We start from the raw sequence: 25,729 nt of genomic DNA, 5'->3' as shown, positions 1-25,729 counted from the left end.
TCTGACGGGCAGAGGGTGTCAGAGACATGCCCTGCCCAGCTGGAGACATTGCGGATCGGGACCTTGCGTGTGCCAATCAGGTGCCCGGCCCTATAGAACGCCAACATTGCCCAGCCTTATGAAAGGGGCAATTTTCTGCCATTTCTTCCCCCAGCAAGAGATCCAGAAAGGCAAATCAAAGCCTTTGGCTGGCCGGGCGTTGGCTGCTGGCACATGGTCGGATGGACTTTACCCTTCGCTGTACTTGATTCCACCCTCCCGTGCCCAGTGCAGCCAAGAAAAATTCCCCATCCGCATGATGCTGTTTGCTCTTAACCTTGCTACAAAAGGAGGATTCTCACAGAGGAGGGGACATCTCATCCCTCCCCCCCCTCCTTTTACTCTGTCTCATTGCCTGGTCTCCACCCTTCGAACGCCCCCCCCCCCCCATTAGCATCTGACTGTTTAATGTAGCCTCTGCCCATGCACAAATGCCAGAAGTGACTTGGAGGCGGGTTCGCTATTAGATTATTGATGGAGGGATTTTTTTAAAAAATACAGATTGCCCCGGGCTAAATAAAAATTAGGCATTTGACAACTGGAAACCTTAATTGAGAGAAAACTCAGCTATGGTTACATTACATACTCTATCTGATAAGCTATCAGATGTAATGTTTTGCGTGCATAAGGCTGGGGGAACAAGGCCTCGGAAACCTTGAAGCCCAAGCGCGTTTTTTACTAGCTGGCCACCTTGCGCAGTGCTGTGGGTAATGGACGTGACCATGAAAGAGAAAGGGAGAGAGTCAACTTTTGGGATTTCTTTCTGCCTGGCGTAAGAGGTTAAGAGCTCGTGTATCTAATCTGGAGGAACCGGATTTGATTCCCAGCTCTGCCGCCTGAGCTGTGGAGGCTTATCTGGGGAATTCAGAGTAGCCTGTGCACTCCCACACACGCCAGCTGGGTGACCTTGGGCTAGTCACAGCTTCTCGGAGCTCTCTCAGCCCCACCTACCTCACAGGGTGTTTGTTGTGAGGGGGGAAGGGCAAGGAGATTGTAAGCCCCTTTGAGTCTCCTGCAGGAGAGAAAGGGGGATATAAATCCAAACTCTTCTTCTTCTTCTTTGTGAGCGAGCTGCGTTCGCCTGTGGTGACCGGGGAACTTGATGGGTAAACACTGTAGCATCAAGGAAACCCCCCACCCCTCAATATCCTTGATTCATTTGTTCAGAATAGTTCTTTGCTTCTTTTATGCACCCACCAACCCGTGCATTATGATCATGAGGACTATTCCAAACGAGACAGTCCAAGAAAGCGGGTCCACCTACTGCTGAGGGCGAGTGCTCACAGATCTGTCCCACTCAAGTTTTCTCTGTGTAAGGATCCTTCTTCACGCTTCTTGCATCAGACTGAGCCTCTTTGGCCAGAGAAAGCATAAGCATTTTATTGTCATTGTGCACGCACAATGAAATTTACAGCAGCATTCCTCAATGCACACCATTTCAGACTCATGCCCCATCCTCACTTCCCCCTTCCTCCACCCATCCCTACACAGCCCCAAACACATCAACACGAAGCCGCAGAGTTTAGCACAGCCACAGCTCTAGAGTAGAAGCTGTCTCTAAACCTCTTTGTCCTAGTTTTGATAGACCTGTATCGTCTGCCAGATGGTAACAGTTCACAAAGAGAGTGTGCTGGATGAGACGGGTCTCTCAGAATATTTTGGGCTTTCTTTAGGCTCCGGGAATCATAGAGTTCTTCCAAGGAGGGGAGAAGGCAGCTGATAATCCTCTGTGCAGTAGTGATCACCCTTTGGAGCGCCTTCCTATCTGCCACTGTGCAACTGGAGAACCATACACAAATGCAGTAGGTTAGGCACTTCTGTTAGCAGAAAAAACCCTGGAGGTTCTTGTTTAGTTTCCCTCTGAGCCCACTCTTCATTCAAACCCAACCTAAACATTATGGGATGGTAATTTTACTGGGATTGCTGGTCTACATAGGCCTTGGCTATCACACCCCTAGTACTTTCCCTCTTGACAGTCCTGCAGAGAAGCGAAGATTTATTGGTCTGTGCTCATGAATAGGGAGAGGGCGGGATATGCTACATCTTCTGGACCCTGGAATCTCGGGGGTGCAGTTTGCATAAGCTTGTCCGCATGTACACGTTTGCTGCAACTTTATGCGAGTAGGCGGTCACATATGTGACCTTGTGTTGCCTGTGGCCTTCCTGGAATGTGCTGTAATTCCTAAACAGAGCGAGGTGAGAGAAGTTCCACAGCAACATCTGATTCCATTCTTAAAAAATGCCCCCTCAGTACCTACAAACTGAGGGGAGTGTCGGTTTGTCTCTGTACGAGTCCCTGTTCTAAACGTCCCTCTTTCTAAAACAGCCTCTTCACAAAACAGGTGGTTTTGGGTGCGTTTCAGCACCGGGTGTGACTGTACGACTCCCAACGTAGAGATGCAGAGGAATTGCCTCTGCTGTTATGTCTCTGCATGAGTGACTGCTCATGGCTAGTCTCCTTCCAACCAAGGTGTAATCAGAAGAACAGTGACTTATGCAAGAATGACTGTCCAGAGGCCATGTACCTTTGATTTCAAGCCAGGGTTTTTGAGAAAAGTTCTCTCTTTAGTTTAGTTTCCAGCTTCAAATTTGGGGAAGAGTTAGAGATTAAATTGCCCTTCTGTGGGGCACGGCCCTTCAGAGGACTGTTGTGTGCATTCGTGCTACGATTAGCAGCGAACAGTCTTCTTCTTGTCTTGCTCCCGTGTTACTAAACGGCGATGTGACGTCAGGAACCCGCTCCGTTTTTGTGGGGAGATCTGCAGAAGATCTGGGCGCCCGTCTAGTTTCTCTTCTTCACATGTTTCGTTTTCAGAGGCTTATCATGACCGAAGAATAACAGCAGATTTGGTTTATCAAACACCCCATCGTTTTGAAAAGCAGAACAGCTTTTCAACTCACCCATTCCTTGCACGCACCTGCGGAAACCCCACAATTGTTCCCAAGTTTGTAGCTCGAGGGTTGCTCAGTCCCTGACGCCCTGAAATTTAGAACCTCCCAAATGACCTCCCAAAAGGTTGAAAATCCTTGCGGGCGCTCATAACATTGGAGGAGCGGAAAGAAGCCAGCAGACACACTTCTCGTGTTCTTATCAGCAAACATGAGAAGAAGAAATTCTTGCAGGGAGGGAAAGGAAGGAAGAGATCGACTCAGTTGATGTGAGCCCTCTGTCAAAATATTCCCCCGTTTAACAGAAGTCAGTAGGACGGGCTGCCTTGAATTCTTACGGAGGAAATGGCACATTCGTGGTTTATTAATCCGTTCGGTAGTTGCGGGGAAGAAGTTATGTCCTTTAACTGGGAATCCAACTGTTCTACTTAGGGTTACCAGTTCCGCCCTGGATACTGGCAGGGGACGGAGGGGGTAGAGGTGCCAAATTTGAACTGGGGAACTCCTGGACGTTTGGGGTGGAACGTGGGGGATACAGTGACCTCCGTGAGGTACCATCCATGAGGTAGCCACAGTGGGGCAAAAGGGGGCCATGCCCCGTCAATCGTTTGTCCTGCCCCCTCTGATCAGCACTAGGGGTTGGCATGAAATCTGTCAAGCGTAAATTATTTATATAAAGAGGAAAGAAAAGAATCAAGGCAGGCCGGTGTGAATCCTGCCACAATTTTTTCCACGTCTGAATCCTCTATTCAGTTGGTACAAGGCCATAGAGTTGACCCTCCAGAGCATCCATTTTCTCCACGGGGAGTGAACTCCGTAGTCTGGAGGGCAGCTGTAATTCCGAGGGAATCGCAGCGTCCCGTCTGGAGTCGGATGTTCCGATTTTCCGTTTACTGAAGTCGACGGGCTTTGAAGGGCGTAACTCTGTTTGGGAAGACGGATTCACGTGTGCTGCGTGACTTTGCCATCCGGTGACAGCATGCGGGCTTGAATGGGCTGTCACAGGGATAAGCACTTTAGATCAGGGGTAGGGAACCTTTAACACTCAAAGAGCCATTTGGACCCGTTTTCCATGGGAAAAGAAAACATTTGGAGCCGCAAATAATTTTTGACATTTAAAATAAAGATAGCACTGTATATATTGGGTTTTTTTACCTTTTACTCCACTCATTCTGAGAAGCGCATGGATGCGTCTGTCCTGCTGCCGCCTGACAGACCGTGGGCAAGAATGGCGACGTGGCCTCGCCGGCCGCCGGGAAAATGCCCACCCCACTCCACCGGGGCAGGCGAGAGGAGAATACTGAAGCGGCGCCGTGTCTGCATGCCAACTGCAGGTTTAGTCGGGCCAGCTCCCTGCTGCCTGCAGGGCGGGCAAGGATGGGACCAGCGGCTCGGCTCGTGGAACTGCAGTGCAAGGGCAGAAGAGCCGCATGCGGCTCTCGAGCCGCAAGTTCCCTACCCCTGCTTTAGATGGTGTGTTCATTGCAGGTCCAGTTACAAAAAATGTCAAGCTTTGGAAGAGCCCTGCTGGATCAGACTAGTGAGGGTCCATTTAATACAGCATCCTGTCTCACTCAGCGGCCAGCCAGGCCAACAACGGGGCTTCGAGGCTGCGTCCTTCCCCTGATGTTGCGTCACGGCGCTGGGATTCCGAGGTTGACTTCCTCTGAAAGTGGAGGTTCTCTTTAATAGCTAGCACTGGTAGCTGCTGATAGATCTCTCCTCCACGTGTCTCTCTGATCCCCTTCTACGGCCCCTTCCATACATGCAGAATAATGCACTTTCAGTTCACTTCCACGATTGTTTGCAAGTGGATTTGGCTATTCCGCACAGCAAAATTCAGCTGCAAAGTGCGTTGGAAGTGGATTGAAAGTGCGTTATTCTGCATGTGCGGAAGGGGCCTCCGACTGTCGCCATCACAAGTTCCACATTTTAATCATTCACCCTAAGAAATATTTTAGTTTGTCTGTCCTGAATTTACTGCCCGTTGGCTTTATATCATTATAATATGAGCTGTTTTATTTTCAGATCTGGCCCTTTCTTTCCTTCAATTTCCCTCACCCATCCGAAAGTCATGTTTTGTGGCAGAGTCAGTCCAAACATTGAGCCGCATATTATCTTGGGTGCAGTTGTCAAGAATGATACATAACCAGTGCAGGGTTGCTGGCTGTTGAGAAAACTCCATCTTTCTTAAATGCAACGTGACATTTTTGATTTGTAACTGTATGCTTGAGAATGATTTAATAATCTAGAACAGGGTGCTTCGGTCACCGCTTCGGCCTTCAACAACTTGGGTTTTGCAAAGGGTATTTCGTAAAGCCGAACACGTTAAGAAAACAGGCAAGCTCTATGCTGGGGATGAATTAGGAAAGGAGTTGATAATAAAGAGCTGCAGGATTGTCAATAAGTGCACCGTATATCGAAAGCAGTGGATGCGGCATCGCGACTTGGAGTGCACTGTGTGTTCAGTTTCTGGTCGCCACATCATCAAAAGGATATCGGAAGAGGATAGCGTGAAAAAAGTGCAAGAGAAGGGGAAGCGGAGGATGATTGAAGGATTGGAGCACCTTCCTTATGAGGAGAGGCTGCAGCGTTTGGGACTCTTTAGTTTGGAGAGGAGACGTCTGAGGGGGGATATGATTGAAGTGTATAAAATTATGCATGGGGTAGAAAATGTTGACAGAGAGAAATTTTTCTCTCTTTCTCACAATACTAGAACCAGGGGGCATTCATTGAAAATGCTGGGGGGAAGAATTAGGACTAATAAAAGGAAACACTTCTTCACACAACGTGTGATTGGTGTTTGGAATATGCTGCCGCAGGAGGTGGTGATGGCCACTAACCTGGATAGCTTTAAAAAGGGCTTGGACAGATTTATGGAGGAGAAGTCGATCTATTGCTACCAATCTTGATCCTCCTTGATCTGAGATGGCAAATGCCTTAGCAGACCAGGTGCTCGAGAGCAGCAGCAGCAAAAGACCATTGCTTTCACCTCCTGCCTGTGAGCTCCCAAAGGCACCTGGTGGGCCACTGTGAGTAGCAGAGTGCTGGACTAGACGGACTCGGCCCATCTGCTGTGCCTTCCTTATGTTCCTGTATAGCGCCATTGCTTCTTACCTCTGCCTGTGAGAGCCTCAAAGGCATCTGGTGGAGGCCACTGTGAAAGTAGCCAAGAGTGCTAGGCTAGAGCGGACTCTAGGTCTGATCCAGCGAGCTCTTGTATGTTCTTAAGGCCATTGCTTTCATCCTGCCTGCTTGGAGCTCCCAAAAAAAGGTATCTGGTGGGCCACTGCGGTAGCAGAGTGCTGGACTAGATGGACTCTGGTCTGATCCAGCAGGAAGCTCTTCCTTGCTTATGTTGTGGGCGGTGCTTCACTCCTCGCTGAGCTCTCAAAACAGTACGACATGCACTGCATTGTGATTAACTGGACTAGATGGTTTCGAGGGTCTGATCCAGCAGGCTCTTCCTTATGTTCTTAAGGCCATTGCTTTCACCTCCTGCCTGTGAGCTCTCAAAGGCACCTGGTGGGCCACTGCGAGTAGCAGAGTGCTGGACTAGATGGACTCGGGTCTGATCCAGCAGGTTAGTTCTTATGTTCTTAAGATTTGTTTATGGCTGTGAGAATCCACCCGGGTTAGGTTTTAATCACCTCCGTGTTGACGTCTCTCTCGTCAGCGATTCAGTAGTTTCTTGGGATAATACTCAGGTCGGATTAATTAACTTCTCTGCTTTGAGCTGTGTGTGAATCCCATGGGCCAAAGGGTACGGATTTTCATTAACCAGAGGCAGTGTAGCTGCGCGGTTCCTTTTCATAATTGGTCACCGCAGAATTGGGGTCTGGATCTTGGGGCAGCGTTGAGGGTACTCAGAGTTGAATACGTCTGACAGTCTTCGGCGGTGTTAAAAATGGCTGAACCACAATCATAAATTAACGGGGCCCACAAAATGTTGCTTACTCCCTGAGCCCCTTGGAAACAGAACGGCTTTAAAAAAAAACAAGTGTTATCGTTTTTCATAATTAGCGAACAGGAAACAATAGTATGTTCTTAACAAAGATGGAACTTACTTCCATACTTAAGAGAGCCTTTTCACGTTTCCCAATCCTTTCCCACAAAACCCTTAACCATCAAATTAAATCTACAATTTAAAAAGGAAACTGTTACTAGTAATAATATATTAGCTAAGACCAGGTTTAGCATAATTATATTACTACTATTTCTAAGCTTAAACATTAGAGCAATGTAGTCAATTGGCAGCTGGTGGAGTTGGTACAGGACCAGAGTGATCCAATCCCCAAACTGACCTCTCTTCCTTGTAATCTGAAATCTCCAGCCGTCACCTGGATGTTGGCAACCCTAACCCAAGGACTAGCTTGGGTTACAAAACCCCTGGGTCATGCCTGGTTCTACCACAAGGCCTATCTATCAGATCTAAGTCACATGTTCCATGCTGGAATTCAGTTGCCAGGTATGCAGAGGTCCTAATTCAGCAGTGGCGTAGTGGTTAAGAGCAGGTATACTCTAATCTGGAGGAACCGGGCTTGATTCCCAGCTCTGCCACCTGAGCTGTGGAGGCTAATCTGGGAAATTCAGATTAGCCTGTACACTCCAACACACACCAGCTGGGTGACCTTGGGCTAGTCACAGCTTCTCGGAGCTCTCTCAGCCCCACCTATCTCACAGGGTGTTTGTTGTGAGGGGGGAAAGGCAAGGAGTTTGTAAGCCCCTTTGAGTCTCCTTACAGGAGAGAAGGGGGAGATATAAATCCAACTCTTCTTCTTCTTCTTCTTCTTCTTCTTCTTCTTCTTCTTCTTCTTCTTCTTCTTCTTCTTCTTCTTCTTCTTCTTCTTCTTCTTCTTCTTCTTCTTCTTCTTCTTCTTCTTTCCTTCTTTGCTGTCTTCTTCAATAGCTAGCTTCTTGGCTTCCGAGAGATGCTTTGGGACTTTGACACATGCCGTAGAGAAAGGAGCACGCCAATCTTTTCCCCAAATCCTGTGACGAGAGCTCAAAGGCTGAAGCTGTCATTGGGGCATACCGTTGCAAGGCGCACAATGCACATTTTTCTGAACACCCTTAAGGTGAACTAGACTCACCCCAGGGGCTTCGTGGGGCGTCATTTCAGGTCCTTGGCCAAGCTGCCGATTTTTGAGACAGCTACATTAAGGTATTTGCCTGTCCTATAATTTTTTTTTCTTGCCAAAACCACTATCTAAATGCTATTATATTCTTGCATCCTATTCCCTGGTTCAGAGTTTTTACATTGTGAAACTGCAGTGAAAATATACCTATGTAAATATTTGGGTTTGTCTTGCAGATCCAGATTGGGCGTCGCACACGCTCGGCATATTTATATGTTTGAATTGTTCCGGGATTCATCGCAACATCCCCCAAGTCAGCAAAGTGAAATCTGTCCATTTGGATGAATGGGACATTGCGCAAGTCGAGGTACGCTCTTGGGGCGGAGGAAATACACTCCTCTATTCTGCATTGGTCAGACCTCATCTGGAATATTGTGTGCAGTTCTGGGCACCGCAATTCGAGAAGGATATTTACCAGCTGGAACGGGGCCAGAGGAGGGCAACCAAAATGGTCAAAGGTCTGGAGCCCATTCCCTACGAGGGGAAACTTAGGGAGCTGGGGATGTTTAGTCTGGAGAAACAAAGATTAAGAGGTGACATGATAGATATTTGAAGGAATGTCATGTTGGTGAGGGAGCAAGCTTGTTTTCTGCGGCTCCAGAGACAAGGACTGGGAGTCATGGGTTCAAGGTGAAGGAAAAGAGATTCCACCTAAACATCAGGAAAAACTTCCTGACAGTCAGGGCTGTTCAAAAGTGGAATGCGCTCCCTCGGAGTGTGGTGGAGTCTCCTTCTCTGGAGGCTTTTAAAGAGAGGCTGGATGGCCATCTGTCAGGAGTTCTTTGATTGTGTGTTCCTGCATTGCAGGGGGTTGGACTTGATGGCCCCTGGGGGTCTCTTCCAACTCTGTGATTCTATGAAATGAAGCATAAATGGCTGTTCTGTCATTCCACGGTCCTTAACGGAGGTCAGAATGTACCCTTCAAAGTTTCTGTGGCCTGTAAGAATCCCTCTTCCTATGGCTGTCATGGTGCCGGTTCCAGCTGCTTTCCACTTAGGCACAAGATGCTCAAACAGATGACGCAGTGAGAGATCTAACTCTGCCTCTCCTTGTAGCCTTCCAAATTCCCCCTGGGATAAAACAGTTTGACACGTCTTCTTGGTGGACATGATCTAATAACGGCTGAGCGCCCTTGTCTGCACCGCATCGCAGTTTGACTTCTCTCGCCGTCTGTGCAAGCAGAACGGCCGCGCGATTCGTGCGCCCCGAAGACGCGAGGGTATCGGGTCCCCTTGATCCTGTCCACGTGGCTTTAAACCAACTGGATTTTTGCCCCGTCTCATTCTGATGTGATCTAGTCGTTCATAACCTGCATCCAGAGCTATTTCTGAGCAGGTAAAGCGCAGCAACAGAGGGGCAAGGAGATAAAAAGCAAAACCTCTAGTTCCTTTTTCAGAAAAAAAAGCACAGTGTGTCCATGTGGAGATTTTTCTGCTGCTAAGGATAGAAAGCAGCCTCTACTGTGAAGGGGGGCATTCAAAACGGTGACAAACCCAATATAGGATTGCTAGCTCAGGGTTGAGAAATTCCTTGAGATTTGGGTGATGGAGCCAGGGTTTTTTTTGTAGAGTAGGAATGTCATTCGATTATGATTCTGTTGGGTTCGCCTTCCCAAGCAGCCATTTTCTCCAGGAGCAGCAGTGGCGTAGTGGTTAAGAGCAGGTCCACTCTAATCTGGAGGAGCCGGGTTTGATTCCCCGCTCTGCCACTTGAGCCGTGGAGGCTTATCTGGGGAACTAGATTAGTCTGTGCACTCCCACACATGCCGGCTGGGTGACCTTGGGCTAGTCACAGTTCTTCTGAGCTCTCTCAGCCCCTCCTACCTCACAGGATGTTTGTCTCTTCTCCTCCTCCTCCTCCTCCTCCTCTTCTTCTTCTTCTTCTTCTTCTTCTTCTTCTTCTTCTTCTTCTTCTTCTTCTTCTTCTTCTTCTTCTTCTTCTTCTTCTTCTTCTTCTTCTTCTTCTTCTTCTTCTTCTTCTTCTTCTTCAGGGGTACTGATTGATGTTGTCTGGGCATCTGTCCTGATTCCGGGAGAACTCCAGGTCGGGCATGAAAAGAAAAGCACAAAAAATTAAATGTCCCTCATCGCGGATTGGTGCACAACTTGCCTCTAGTCCAGAGATCTGCAACCTGCGGCTCTCCAGATGTTCATGGACTACAATTCCCATCAGCCCCTGTCAGTATGGCCAATTGTAGTCCATGAACATCTGGAGAGCCGCAGGTTGCAGACCCCTGCTCTAGTCCCAGTGAAAAAGGCAGATGATCAGAAACGTAAATAAGTAAATGTTTCAGTCCTCAGCTTTTCTGTGACATGCTAGTTTTCTGCTTGCAAGGAATGACTGATCCACAGGACCAGAAAAGTGTCTCCCTCCAGCCAGCTTTGTGCTGTTCTGCTTCGTTACCGACCGGTTCCTTCGCTCCGGACCTTAGAAGGGCGCCTTGGAGGAGGAAGGCGGCCATTTTGTGTGGAGATTTCTCACTCCCGCCTCAGGCAGTGGTAACCTGAGGTGTTTTTTCCACCTTTCCTCACACCTCTGGTAGTTTAAAGGTGTGTAGGTGATTCTCACCTTCTTATTTGGGAGGGAGAAATCATACATTGAAAGGTGTGTGTCTTATGGCAATATTTTCTGTCATGGGAGTCAGTGGTAGCGGTTAAAATGTTGGCCACTGGTGACTTTGGGCCAGCATCCTCCTCACTTACCTCACAGAGTCATCGTGGCACAAAAATGGAGGAGGGGGGAGCCATGACAACTATTGGTTGACCTTGGGCTAATCATTCTCCCTCAGCCTACCTTACAGGGTTGTTGTAATCGTAAAGTGGAGGAGAGGGGAAACATGAACCCCACCCTTGGTAGGAGAGGTGGATAAACATGGCATAAACAAATGTCTAAAATTATAGGCAGCGGCCAAACAGTGAGTATTCAGAACAAATAAACACGAGGAGCAGGTTTATTTTATTTATAGTTTGTCTTTCTCACCGAGACTCAAAGTGGTTTACACCTGGTAAGTTAACGCAGCTGATTGGATGAAGCACCCAAGCAGCCATGCGATAAGAGAAGAAAAAAAATATGTTAGGAGTTCACAAGCGGCAGAAAAGTAAAGAAGGCAGCTTCCAAGCAGTCGAGAACAAAAACCAATAGCGACAGTAGCTCAATAATAATGACATTATTGCAGCAGTCTGAATCTCTAAAGATGTCTGGAAAATGTCCTCTCAGGCCAGACCCTGCATGAGAAAAGCCCTTTTCCTTTTTAGTTGGCCGAGGGGAACGTTCCCTGTTTCCCTTGACCGTGTCTACCAGGGGCAAAGGGAAAGGATTCCAGGAGTTAAAAATTAACATGCATATCAGTTAATAAATGTAATGCTTTGGTACAGACACAACGGAAGGGTGACTTTGCACTGCCACTTTACCTCACGTGTGGGAGAATTCTTGCATATCTAGCCATGCTGGTTCACTTGGAAGGTTGCTAATATAGGTAGTGTGTAACAAATAAAAATCAGTTTCTCTGGAGAAAATGGCTACGGTGGATCATGGACTGTGTGGCATGATGAAGAAGGAGGAGGAGGAGTTGGATTTATACCCCCCCCCTTTCTCCCCTGTAGGAGATTCAAGGGGGCTTACAAACTCCTTTCCCTTCCCCTCTCACAACAAACACCCTGTGAGGTGGGTGGGGCTGAGAGAGCTCCGAAGAATTGTGAATAGCCCAAGATCACCCAGCCACTGTGTGTTGGAGTGCCCAGGCTAATCTGGTTCATCAGATAAGCCCCCACAGTTTAAGTGGCAGAGCGGGGAATCAAACCCGGTTCCTCCAGATTAGAGTGCACCTGCTCTTCATCACCACACCACGCTGGCTCTACTGTGGTAACCCTAGCTATGTCTGCTTGACCCTTTTCACAGGACAGCCCCTTTTAACTGATTCTGTAATTTTCAAGTACCCTTTATAGAACTCAGTGGCCTTTGCTGCTCTGGGAGCTAATTTTTGTTTTAAAAACCCATAGTGCTAATTCGTGTAATTAATAAATAAAACAGGGCAAATCTTCATTTTTTAAAAAAAAAAACCCTTTCTTTTTTGCAGCTTATGGCTTCCATTGGAAACAATGCTTCGAACGCGAAACATGAAGCCGAGATCCCGCCGTTTTATTACAAGCCAACTTCTTTGGACTGTCAGTAAGTACCCTGAATAATAATAATAATAATAATAATAATAATAATAATAATAATAATAATAATAATAATAATAATAATAATAATAATAATAATAATAATAATAAATGTGATGTAATACAAACTCCAGCATATTGATCTTGTTTGCTGTGTATAACTGTTTTTGTATCAATAAAACAACAACAACAACAACAACAACAACAACAACAACAACAACAACAACAACAACAACAACAATAATAATAATAATAATAATAATAATAATAATAATAATAATAATAATAATAATAATAATAATAATAATAATAATAATAAAATCCCCCCACCCTTGTGATAGATAACTTGTGTTCAGCTTCAAATCTAGTTTTTCAGTTTGCTTGGGTGTGCTGAATTTTTTCATTTTTCAGTGTGGCATGATCTTAGCAAATGGCCCCGAGAACGGTCCGTTGATGCGCTTGTCAAGCGAGCAAGTTTTCCCCCTCTAAAGGAAAGCAGCCTTCCCTCTTCGTTGCACCTCTCAAACGCAGATATATTATTTTTGAAATGAACGTTTTGGTTCTTCCAGGGTCCTCCAGACCAAAACTAAATATCCCTCCAGGTTCCTTCAGAAGAAGAGTTTAAATTGATACCCGCCTTTGTCTCTTATAAGGAGGCTCAAGGCATCTTTAAAAAATCCTTTCCCTTCCTCTCCCCACATTGTGAGGTAGATGGGGCTGAGAGAGTTCAGAGAGAACTGTGTCCCAAGGGCACCCATTAGGTTTCATGTGTAAGAGCGGGGAAACACATCCAGTTCACCAAATAAAAATCCACTGTTCAGCTGGAGGTGTGGGGAATCGAACCTGGCTTTCCAGATTTGAATCCCCTTCACCTCCTGCCTGTGAGCTCCCAAAGGCACCTGGTGGGCCACTGCGAGTAGCAAAATACTGGACTGGATGGACTCTGGTCTGATCCAGCAGGCTCTTTCTTATGTTCTTAAGGCCATTGCTTTCACATCCTGCCTGTGAGCTCCCAAAGGCACCTGGTGGGCCACTTCGAGTAGCAGAGTGCTGGACTAGATGGACTCTGGTCTGATCCAGCAGGCTAGTTCTTATGACCTCACTTCTGGCCACGCTCTGAATATCGCGTCACGCTGTTAATGCGACAGCGATTGCCTTTCTAATTTTTTCCTCCTCGGATCCCCTGTTCCCACCCCAGCCTTAGCAAACACAGCTATAGAAGTGACCGTGTTATTGGTCACACATACACTGCAGCTTATGGCCCAGCAGAAGACTCCGTGCAGAGGCTCGAAGCCTAGGCCGATCAAGTCTCCTTTCCTAGGCCAGTAGCCGCTACAAGCCAACCCTGGCTCTTCGTAGAGCCAGCGCGTGTGTCTCTAGGGCCCCTTCCGCACATGCAGAATAATGCACTTTCAATCCACTTTCAATGCACCTTGCAGCTTGATTGGACTGTGCGGAAGAGCAAAATCTACTTGCAAACATTTATGAAAGTGGAACGAAAGTGGATTGTTCTGCATGTGCGGAAGGGCCTTGAAAAGCTGAGACTGAAACCGAATGTTACATCTTATGTGGGTCCATCCCAATTCGCTGTCACAGAGAAGAACGGGATATTTTACCTTAACAAATCTCTGCGGGGGGAGGGGGTTTCTCGCTTCCCTCCCGCACAAAACAAAGGGCTGTTAAGGTAAGATGTAGCGACCTGTCTCGTTGGCCTTCCTAGAACACCCTTCTAGGCCTGGCTGTTCAGATGGCCTCCGCTCGTTTTATTTCTGCCGTCCCCGAGTGGAAAGAGTTGCAAACATTCCTTTCTTGGCGTTGGCCCGGGACCAGGAGGCTATTTGCGGTTTCTGGGAAGCCTCCGGACAGAAACGTAATTCATGTTCCTCTCACCCTACTTAGCATTTCTCGGGACAGAAAGGAGAGCAAAAGCATGGGACCATGTCCAGCCAAGGCAGCCTGATCCTTGTGCTGGGGTGGGGTGGTGGGTACATTTGGTTGTGGCTGGCCAGCTCTGTGGCACCAAACTGTTTCTTTGCAAAGGGATTTCTTGACCTCCCCTCCGTTCTGCTCAATGCACAGGGCAAGGAAAGGCGGGCGGACCACGTGGTGTCCCAATTCCGCCTGGCTGAGTCACATCTTTGCCATCCTCAGCTGTGTCTGATGAGGCAAGAGGACTAGAACCTTTATGGGGGCTCTGTAGGAGGGGGGAGATCTCTGCAGGGCTAATTTCGTAGTAGGTCAAGCCAAAAATTCATTTTTCCATCACCTCCTTGTGCCGCTGTGACGTCCTGCTGTCGTTCCCTCTCTGCGATGGGCCGTCTGATCAGAATAGCCAATCAACAGACCTTAAAGTGAGGTTTTCCACTTGTGTCCTTGATGCCTTCTTTCTTCTGTCCCTTTTACATTTCGGCCACTTTTTTTCTGTGCGAGCCAAGACGGAGCTATGGACACCCCCCACCCCCCGCGCTCTTCCCGGTTTGGAATCACAAAGGAACGATGACTGTTCACGTCCGTTTGCCTTATGTGTGGCATTAGCTTGTGGAACTCACCACCACAAGAGGGGATGGCCAGCGGCAGCAAAGTTCAGTGCTTTTTCAAACTTTGTGCAGTGGGATTTGCTTCTAAATCCACTTTTCACGGCCCACCGGCTGAGTACGTCCAGTTAACTTTCCCCTTCTCTGAAATAAAAGTATGAGCGTTGCTCATCAGTCCACGCTGAACAATTCACATGGTCCAGTTGAGTCCAGTAACAAGCATGTGTGTGTGAGCCACCCTTGCGTTATGAGGGGCACGTTTAGAAAAGAATGGTGAGACGTTTTTCTCCCATCAAAGGAAATCGTCAGGCCTCACTGAGCCCTCTAGCATAAGAGTCATTCGTTGCACACTTTAAAAAGGTGTTGCAGGAAATTGTTGGCTGGAACAAACAAAATTCGGTAGGAAAGTTGAAGCATGAGGTCATTGCAGAGAGCATTGCTCTTCTTGCAAGTGGGATAGAGCGAACTCTACCTCTTTCTGTCTCATGTAGCCATTAAGAGTGGTGGACTCAGATCTGGAGAACCGGGTTCGATTCCCCACTCCTCTACATGATCGATGGACTTTAATCAGGCGAATTGGGTTTGTTTCCCCACTCCTACACATGAAGCCCGCTGGGTGCCTTCCGGCCAGTCACAGTTCTCTCCAAACTCTCTTAGCCCACCTGCCTCACAAGAGGTCTGTCAGAGGACAGGAAAAGAGTTTGTAATCGGCTTTGAGACTTGAGTTCACCAGATAAAAGTTTGCCACTCGTGTGGAGGAGCGGGGAATGGACCCCAGTTCTCCAGATTGGACTCCACCTCTCTTAACCACTACACCACACTGGCTGTCAGACAGATGCTGTTTTTAACCAGACCAGCTAGACCCCACCGTCTGGTTTCGCAAAAGAATGCAAGGTTAAATAAATCCGCCATGGCCGGGCCATCAGGGCACGTCAAAAGGAAGCCGAGGAGTTAAATTTATATACGTTGAAAGTATTTTGTCACAGGGGCCTGGCCGAGCTCTCGTAAAAGGGCTTTTTCAGGAAGCCTGTGGTGAGCCAAAGAGGGAAGCAGAGCAAGGCGGGAAATGCACGGCATCAAGCGCGGCCCCTGGGCTGCGATCAGGGCTTAAATAAGCAGCTTTGCTTCAGGTGGGGGGTGGGGGTGGGGGTCTTTCACGAGCATCTGTCCAGAAAGCCTTCCCTGGTGGACAACGTCCCAAACGGGCCGGCGTCCTGTTTTGGAAACCTGACTTGGATGGCCCAGGCTAGCCAGATCTCGGCAGATGTCAGGACCTCAGCAGGGTCAGTCCTGGCTAGTAGTTGAGACAGAAGACCACCTCGGAAGTTGAGGGTTGCTACGCAGAGGCAGGCAACGGCTAACTGCCTGTTTTCCTCTCTGCCCAGACCTGGACTGCCTGATCTCGTCAGATGTCAGGACCTCAGCAGGGTCAGTCCTAGTTAGTAATTGGATGGGAGACCACTTAGGAAGTTGAGGGTTGCCGCGCAGAGGCAAACCACCTCAGTGCACCTCTTGCCTTGGAAACACCATGAGGGATCCCCAGAAGTCGACCACCACTTTGCATGCGCAAACCAGCTTTGGAAGAGCTTTACGGATGCGATGTTTGGGGTGGTCTCAAGAGAGGGTTAGCCCTCATCCGTGTAAGTCCACCTGCCGCCCTCTTGGCAGTTTTCCAGGCCTGTAGTCGCACAGGTGATAAATATGAGCCCGTAAGATCCCACCCGTGCTTAGAGTGGCTCAGACGAAAGTCTGACTATAGTCCGGGCCTCAAGGGAAGGCCAAGCTTCAATTCTCCAACTAGCCGTGCCCGTTTCAAGGTTCGCCTTGACTCCATATTCCAGCAGCGTCTTGTAGTGGCTTCCCACATCCTCTGGTAGCGTACCCCTTATTCTTCCTCCGATTTTACTGCATCCCCACGGTTCCAGATCCGGGGAAAATATTCCCTCCCCGATCAGATTTCAACATCGAAACCATACAGTTGATAGCATTGTTTGTCCGGGCATAACTGCTGGGCCGGTTTTATTTCTCTTCAGTTTTCAGGGAAGGGATCTGATTTATTTTAGTCTGGGCTGCTAAGACGGGAAAGAGAAACCAAACCGAGATTCCATCCCGGCCCTATTTTGGGAGGACGCCTGCTGTTTATGGAAAACTAATAGTCCGTGGCTGATCGCTCCCTCCCTCCCTCTGCTCTCATTTATTTTGTTCTTGGTTTCGTTTTGTTTTGCAGGCTGCTACGAGAACAGTGGATCCGAGCCAAGTACGAAAGAAAGGAGTTCATTTACATTGAGAAGCAGGAGCCTTACTCTGCAGGTAGCAGGGGAAGGAATTACGATGAGTTTTTCTGTGCAAAGTATTCATCATGTATTCATTATGGAAAGTTCCTGTTTAGAAGGAGGAGGAGAGTTTGGATTTATATTCCCCCCCTTTCTGTCCTGTAAGGAGACTCAACAGCAGGCACACTCTAATCTGGAGAACTGGGTTTGATTCCCCGCTCTGCCACTTGAGCTGTGGAGGCTTATCTGGTGAACCAGACTCGCCTGTGCACTGCAACACATGCCAGCAGGGTGACCTTGGGCTAGTCACAGTTCTTTGGAGTTCTTTCAGCCCCACCTGCCTCACAGGATGTTTGTTGTGAAGGTGAGGGGAAGGGAAAGGAGATTGTAAGCCCCTTTGAGTCTCCTTACAGGAGAGAAAAGGGGGATATACATCCAAACTCTTCTCCTTGTCTCATATATACGAGGGTGGATTTTCCTGCTGCGCATCGTAACTTTTGTCTAGAGAACGTATGACCTGCATTCGAGGCAGCAGCATGTCTGTGTTTAGGCCAGAATCGCATCTTGCCCTGTTTCCCAGTTCCGTCTGCTTCCTCAAAACAGACACCCTCTTTTCTTGGTACATCTTGTCTATTCGGAATCCCCTTAAGGGATGGTGGACGGCCAGTTCTTAAGTGTGGAGCGTTTCCGTGCCCCCCCCCCCCCCCATTACTAGAGACATCAACAGTCATTTTCAGGTGCTTGTTGGGCAATTTAATTCCGTCTTCCTGATCCCGGAGCTTTTCTCTCCTAATCATTTTTGTTGAGTAGCTGCATAAAAAAAGAGAGAGAGAGAGAAAGAAAAAGAAAAACGCACTTTTCTCGCTGGTTCTGGGCCCGGTTCATCTCCCAGGATTTTAAATAAGTTTTATTTATTTGGCGAAACTCTTCCCCACCCCCTCCCCTCCCCTGCTCTGTTTTGTGGCTGTCGAATCTTTGGGGATAGACTGTCAAATGTCTGCATACGCTGCGCTCACTGGACTGGCAGCTAGACTTCAACGCGAGCTGTGGGAATGGAATATCTGTGAGCAGGGTTGAGTCGCCGAAGTGGAGATGCTTAAGGTCTGAAGGGACAGCCTGATAGGAAGGTAAAGGCCAATTGACAGGGGGAGTGGTAGGGACAAGACGTGTCTGGGGACCACGTCAAAAACAGAGTCTTGGGAGCTTTGTGTGGGACGTTGGATGCCTCAGCTGTCACAAAAGCCTCGTTTCCCTTTCGGCTTGGCAGGAGCAGCGGCATCCCTTAGAGCAACCCCTGTCTGCTGTTTACTTTTGAGGGTAGGGTGGCGTTGTGTTTGTGGCAGCCAGCTCACCAGCAAGAGTGCACAGAGTGTTAGGAAGTACCGAGAGAACGATGAAACAATCGTAAAGGCTTCTCGGGCGATAATGGGTGATTAACAGACTTGTTATCAACGATGTGGTGGAAAAGAAAGAACGTGTGTTTGGGGAGATGTTGGGATACTGGGAAGCCACACAGGGGGTAAGATGAAAGCTGGCCAGATGCACAGGGGGACAGTCAGCTCCGCTGTTCACCAAAGCATCATTTTGGAACCAGTGGATATTTCTGGAGATTCAGCAGGTGGTGGCAGGTGCATGGTGTATTGGTTAAAAGCAGGTGGATTCTAATCTGGAGAACCAAGTTTGATTCCCCACTCCTCCACCTGAGTGACAGAGGCTTATCTGGTGAACCACATGTGTTTCTGCATTCCTACGTTCCTGCTGGGTGACCTTGGGCTAGTCACAGTTCTCTCCGGACTATCTCAGCCCCACTTACCTCATAAGGTGTCTGTTGTGAGGAGAGGAAGGGAAAGGAGCTTGCAAGCCACCTTGAGTCTCTTTACAAGAGAGAAAGGTGGGGTATAAATCCAAACTACTCCTCCTCCTCCTTCTTCTTGTCTCCATGTCGGGTCCCAAACAGGGTCCCGTTTCAGACCCAGGATATCTTTCGGCCTTGGGGAATATCTGAGCCATTTTGCACCTTCGATAGTGCACTGTGGTGCTATAGCAGTGGGAAGTACCGTCAAGTTTAATCAAACAGACAGCGACTCGGTAGTTTTCAAGGCAAGAGATGTTCAAAGGAGGTGCTGTAGTGTTTGGTTAAACCTCTCCCTCCTTTTGCTGGGCGGGAAAAGAGTGCCAAGATGTGGCCCTACATTCCTACAATCTCTGGTTTCCAGCAGAGTCGTTGTAGGGAAGAGCCTCTCCCAGATGTATTTTATTTAAAGATTTCTGTCCCCCTTTAAAAAACACACTCACTCTCTGATTTGTAAAGGACTCGATGTCTAAAACAGTCTGCCGTTCATTTGGAGCAGCGGAGAATCAAACCCAGTTCTCCAGATCAGAATCTGCCGCTCTCAACCTCTGTGTTATGCCAGATCTGGGTCACACCCTGTTGTCTGTGTTGGAAGATCCACACCTGGTGCGTGTGTATCCCTTGAAAAGTGGCAGAGTGGCACAGAGGCTAAACACAGGGAAGCTTACCTGGGTACAAACACGTGGTTGAGCTTGCTAGAGAGAACTTCAGACACAAAAGAAAGTCAGAGTCATTTGTAGTTTCTTATCTAATAAAAAGAGTATTTATTAGTGAACTCCATTCTGGATAGAAAGGTGAAGAGATAGGTTCACTATCTAATCTAATCTAGCTGGATGGAGGCGGATGCGTAGGAGACACATCCTCTCCCTAGGCATGGTGAAGGTAAGAGTAATGGAGAGTGTCCGAGAAGAAGGCGGAAGCAAGGGAGGAAGTCCCTAAGAGTATCAGTCTACATCAAAGGGATAGACTCAGCATGATAGAGTAAAGGTGACAAATCCCTACGTCCCTATCTAGCCACTAGCTCGCTAGTAAAAACCCCTTCTGCAGGATGAGGCAGGAAACAGCGTACAGTCCCTTTTCTTCCAACAGTCTGAAGTCAAGGAAAAAATGCTTTTCTCTCCGCCCGACTGTGCAGATGTAGATTTGATGAATTAAAATTCATGCAATCATTTATCAGCTGAGACTACAATCCTGCACACGCTTGCATGAGAGGAATTCCAAATACAAATACAAATACAAAACCTTTAATGGCATATAAAGAGTGGTAAAATACAGATTATGTTAAAACCAATTGACTAAATTCTACAATAAAGGTTTCTAATTTTGATCCAAGTGTCTTTTGAGTTAAAAACCTGGCAACCGGATTCAGTAGTGTGGGGATGATAATCACTAAGCAGGTGTGAAACTATTTCCCTTTACGATCTCACTGAAAATTTCTTCTTAAGATGGCCTCGAGAAAAAGCAACCGGATAGACCGCCAAATCTTTGCAATGAAGGAGCACGTGTTCAGTTGTTTCGGCTAGGCCCGCCGCACAGGAACAAGTCCTGTTCTCCTGTGGGATGCCATGATATTCGCCTCTTGTTTGGGCAGTCAAAATACGAATTAGCCGAGCAAGCATAAAATATCTGCGGAGATGTGGATTGGTTAAATTACTCATATATTTAGCCATAAAACCCGGCAATGGTGGTGAAATGCCATAAAATGTGGGAGAACAAGTTCTGCAGGCTCCAGCTGTGAGAAGCTGCCCTTCAATGTCAAGAGTACGTTGTTTCAAAACTCCGAAAGCCTGTCTTTCGTCCATCAGTAGGAGTTGGTCAAAAGATACACCTATGTTGTTTATTTGCTTGATAATTTTGGTGTGCCAGGTGAGAGTCTCCATTGGAGCACAGCGGCGGCTATTTCTGAGCACATGCGTGTAAGTTTGCATTGTTGTATTTCTTTTATCGGGCGATCCCCCCCATTTGTAAGACTTGTGTGTGTGTTGTTTTCTTTTTTTGCCACCCCCAGCAGTTTTCTGTGCTGCGTTGCTAGCGCCGCATCAACCCTTCGGTGCTGCTGAGCGCATCTTAAAAATATCGGCTCAAAGAAGCTGAGTGCGAAGTTATTGCTTGTTGTATAACGAGTCAGAGGAAAAACCTTCGGAGAAAAGGGTCTTCGTTGTATTTTTAATTCTGACGGCGGCAGCAATTTTAACTTCTGAGAGACGCTCACCGTCGCTCTCCCAGCCCGCGCCAGCAAGCAGTGTGCTTCCAAGCCACGAAACGGCTAATTGCCTTTTGTATTTCTTTCCCTGTGGCATTTAAACACAGTGGGCCCAGCAGCGACGTACACGCAGAACACATTCAGTCCTTTTATCAGATGGTAGAACAATTAGATCGAGGGGAATAACCGTACACAGATCTCATTGTCCTGTAGGTGAATGTTATCAGAAAATCGCTCCCCACAAAACAGACAGCGCCTCATTCTTCCTCTGCCTCTCCGCAGCTTTTGATTTCATTTTTTGGCTGACGTTTTTCTACCCTGTCCTCCTCCCAGTGAGCCGGAGGGTCATTTAAGTGGGACGGAGGGCTCTTTTTATCCTGCGATGACCCCGTTGAGGCAGGTTAGGCTGACTGCATGTGATGTGCCCAAAGTGTGGGTTTAACGGGTTTCTGTAGGTGAGGAGGGGCCACTTCTGAAAAGACCGTGTTCCTTGTCCCTCCTTCCCCTCTGAGCTGAACTCAGAAGAAGAACCTGTCCTGATGATCTCACAGTTCCCCGGGTGGGGGATATATACACAAGTAGGTGTGCCTTTTTAACCAACTTTGTTCAAGGCATTTGTCAGGGGATGTTTTCCCGCACAACCCTACTGTCATCTCAAACAGCTCTCGCGAATAAACCATAGAAATTACTAGTCCTCACCATTCGAATAGCCTGCCTGCTTTGTGTCAGCTGTTTTGAAGGGTGACCTTATAGCCCCAACAAGGTTCGCCCACCCTCACCAGACCTCACTGTCCCCAGACTCTACCCCCAAATCTTCAGGAACATCCCAGCTCAGAACTGACAACCCTAGCTGTAAAGGGCGTCTCTTTTGCAGGAAGTTAAACAAGCAGCTTTTTGGAAAGCGATGTTCCCTGATATGATTTTTATTGCCCTAGATTATCAGACAGCAAGTTTCCGGGCTAATGGGTGGTATAAGTCCAAGGGGCGAAGTCTTAGATTCTCCTGGATGGGGAAGTCCATCTTGTTGGGTTTCCCCCGCTCGATCCAAGGGGCAGGAAAGATACTTTGGTCACTTCCTGTCTGGTGTTGGCGCCAAAAGTCCCCAGTATCTTTCCTGCCTTCGTCAGAGGGTGCAGCGAAATCTTCAGGCTCTGTCTATTTCTCTTTCCTGGGGGAGCCTATGTCAGTTGCCTCTATTAGTTCAAACATCGAAGCTTGTATCTCGGAGGCACACCATGCTAAAGGGGTCCCGGTTCCATCAGGTCTCAGTGCCCATTCCACCCGAAGTACAGCTGCAAATTCAGCTTTGCTGAAACATGTCTCAATAGAGGAAATCTGTAGGGCAGCTACCTGGGCAACCCCATCTACCTTCGTGAGACATTATAAACTGTCTTCTTTAGCCGCTAATCAAGCGTCCTTCGGCCGAAGGATTCTTGAGCACGTTATCGGGGATTAATGCTACCCACCCTATTGGGTCCAAACTGCTCTGGGAGATCCCAACAAGATGGACTTCCCCATCCAGGAGAACGACCCATTGGATACTCACCGTGAAGGGGTCTTCTCCTGGGTGGTGGAAGTCCATCTTGGCCCTCCCTGCGTAGCATTATTGGCCGATAACTCTGCTCTGTTATTCATAGTTAAATCTTATATACTTCCACCAGAGCCTGCTTTTTAGATACTTTGGTCTTAATTATTGTTAATATTTCAGTAGTTACACTTAGAGGGTTGTTGACTTTTCAAATTCTTGTCCCTCAATGTTACTGTTTGGTGTGTGTATTTCAACACTTGTTGTGTCTAGTTGTTTTCTCCTCGGCTAGTTCAGATACTGGGACTTTTGGCACCAACACCAGACAGGAAGTGACCAAAGTATCTTTCCTGCCCCTTGGATCGAGCGCGGGAAAACCCAACAAGATGGACTTCCATCACCCAGGAGAAGACCCCTTCACGGTGAGAATCCAATGGGTAGTTCCAATGCAAATCTGGGGGCCATGCTCCCTTCTCAACCTGCCACCCAGTTTGCCCTCCCCACTGGCATAGCTACCACTTATGCTAGCAGGGTGGTCAAATGCGCTGATGCAACCCTGTGCCAGCTCCGCAAGCCCATTTGACCCCCTTTAGTCTCTTTCAAGCGCCGCAGAATAATCCACTTTGAACTCTCGTTTTTTCATTAATCTGTTTGCAAGTGGATTTTACTATTCTGCGCAGTAAAATCCACTCCAAAGTGCATTGAAAGTGGATTGGAAGTGCATCATTCTGCGTGTGCAGAAGAGGCCTTAGTCTCACTCTACGCAACTTTATTTTTGGCACAAGCGGACACAATAGCCAGCCGAGTCGCAGCTGCGATTCCACGGAAGGGGGAAGCTTTGCCAGCTGCTCCCTCGCCCTTCGCACATTGAAATCTGCAGTTCTGAGCCATCCCCAGATGTCTTGAGGCGAGCACATCACACATTACATGCAGCCCTTGGAGCCTGAGAACAGACGGGATTTTGTTTTGCTCAGCTGAGAACGGCGGCTGTGAGAATCACGTTCCTGCCCTTCGTGTGGGCATGCCGGGCACCCTCATCTATGGTAAATGGGTTTCATTTTGTAAGGTTTCCAGAATTCTGCATGAGGAAGAAGAAGACGAGTCGGTTTTATATCCCCCTTTTCTTTCCTCTGAGGAAACTCAAAGGGGCTTACAAACTCCTTTCCTTTCTCTCCCACAACAAACACCCTGTGAGGTAGGTGGGGCTGAGAGAGAGAGCTCCGAAGAACTGTGACTAGCCCGAGGTCACCCATCTGCCGTGCGCTGGAGTGCACAGGCTAATCTGGTTCACCAAATAAGCCTCCACAGCTCAAGTGGCAGAGCGGGAATCGAACCCAGTTCTCCAGATTAGAGTGCGCCTGCTCTTAACCACTACACCACTCTGTCCATTGGTCCGTCAAGCTCAGTACGGTCTGTTTTGATCACATTCATCAACATCGCAGCTGATTTCCAGATGTAGTTCCCCTGGAACAAAATAGCTGTTTTGTAGGGCGGAGACTGTTCAGCAATGGAATTCACTGCCTCGGAGAGTTGTGGAGTCTCCTCCTTTGGAGATTTTTAAATGGAGGCTGGATGAACATATGTCAGGAATGCTTTGATTGTGGGTTCCTGCATGGCAGGGGGTTGGACTTGATGGCCTTTGGGGTCTCTTCCTACTCTACGATTCTATGATTCTTCTTGTTGACTGCGAACAACCTGTGTAAAACGAGCCTTCTTTCATTCCTGGGTTTTAACCTTCCGTTCCGAAGACAGCTCGGACAATAATATTGTTGTTATCAGAGAGCCGCACATGGATCTGGAAGCAACACAGCTGGGCACGTGGCGGTTGTGCGGGGGGGGGGGGGGGGATCTCAACCATCTTTCACATCGTGTGACCCCGCAAAGAATCTCCGGCATTTATGGGCTTCTCACCGCCTTCTTCCGATAGTGTATGGGCCCTTGTTCTGTTCCTTGGCCGTACACAGCTGGGCAAGATGGTGGCAGATGTGTTGGTCCTTTGTCTGCAGGACAATAAAAAACAAACAAGGGGAAACTTGTGAGGGAATATGGAGCGGCCACTGCAAGAATGGGGAATGGTGGGCGTGCCTTCAAAGGCGTATCTGGGACTGGGGCTGCATGAAGGAGGAGAACACAAAATCTAAATTCTGTACCAGGAAACAGCATGAAGGGAACAACATGTTCATGTATTCACAAGCACCTCTTTTGTGGGGAGCAGCAGTGGCGTAGTGGTTAAGAGCAGGTGCACTCTAATCTGGAGGACCGGGCTTGATTCCCCGCTCTGCCACTTGAGCTCTGGAGGCTTACCTGGTGAACCAGGTTAGCTTGTGCACTCCCACACATGCCAGCTGGGTGACCTTGGGCTAGTCCCAGTTCTTCGGAGCGCTGTCAGCCCCCACCCACTTCACAGGGTGTTTGCTATGGGGGGGAGGGAAATTGTAAGCCCCTGTGAGTCTCCTCACAGGAGAGAAAGGGGGGATATAAATCCAAACTCTTCTTCTTCTCTTCTCCTATTGTATTTTAAGCAGAGTGGAGCAACTCAGATGCAGTATTCTCCTTATAATCTGTAGCCTACAGCGCTCAAATGAACAGGCCTGTGTTCCACTACAGTGAAGCCCGCTGACTTGACTGGATTTTGAAGGCTGTGACTGTCCACTGTGTGTTTCTCCCTAAGAAGAAAACGGCATTGCAGATCAGATAAAGTGCAGGGAAGTAGGTCAGCCTCAAGGTGCAACCAAGCCGGAAAGGATTGCGCTGTTACGGATAACAAAACGTCAGGTTTCTGGACAAGCGGCAGAGGGAAAAACTACTGGTGGAGATGCTAATAAGAGAAAATTATGTGCAGCGTCCAAAGGGGGGGGGGGCAATGCCGCGTGGCCTTCCCCTGCTTCTCGCACCCCCCTGTGTGTGCCCGTGCCGTATCCCAGTTTTTCACCTTGAAATCCCTGGTTTGGCAGATAATGTCCACCCCAGCAGTTTCGTCCCAAGCCTGCGGAGAGAGCAAGAGAGGAAATTTACATTATTTAACAAGCCATGTTCTGACCAGGAAGAGGAAGAACCCGCGCGCATCAGCAGTTTTTGACTTCTGCGTTCATTTTTCCGTTTCTTGGAAGCACAG

The 25,729-nt window shown here is 48.1% G+C and overlaps 1 protein-coding gene across 1 annotated transcript in view; it reads left to right on the top strand.

Moving 5' to 3' along the window:
- ADAP1 (ArfGAP with dual PH domains 1) overlaps positions 1 to 25,729 on the top strand; it is a 48,014-nt gene that overhangs the window by 1,232 nt on the left and 21,053 nt on the right. Inside the window, exons 2-4 of the mRNA XM_048494622.1 lie at positions 8,243 to 8,373; positions 12,143 to 12,234; positions 16,989 to 17,071. Of these exons, the coding sequence (XP_048350579.1) occupies positions 8,243 to 8,373; positions 12,143 to 12,234; positions 16,989 to 17,071 (306 nt within the window). The remainder of the gene's footprint in view (positions 1 to 8,242; positions 8,374 to 12,142; positions 12,235 to 16,988; positions 17,072 to 25,729) is intronic.

Source organism: Sphaerodactylus townsendi, linkage group LG04 (assembly GCF_021028975.2).
Source record: "Sphaerodactylus townsendi isolate TG3544 linkage group LG04, MPM_Stown_v2.3, whole genome shotgun sequence".
Lineage (NCBI taxonomy): Eukaryota > Metazoa > Chordata > Lepidosauria > Squamata > Sphaerodactylidae > Sphaerodactylus > Sphaerodactylus townsendi.
Note: the sequence above shows the minus strand (reverse complement) of the source record. Positions and strands in the feature narration are given on the sequence as shown.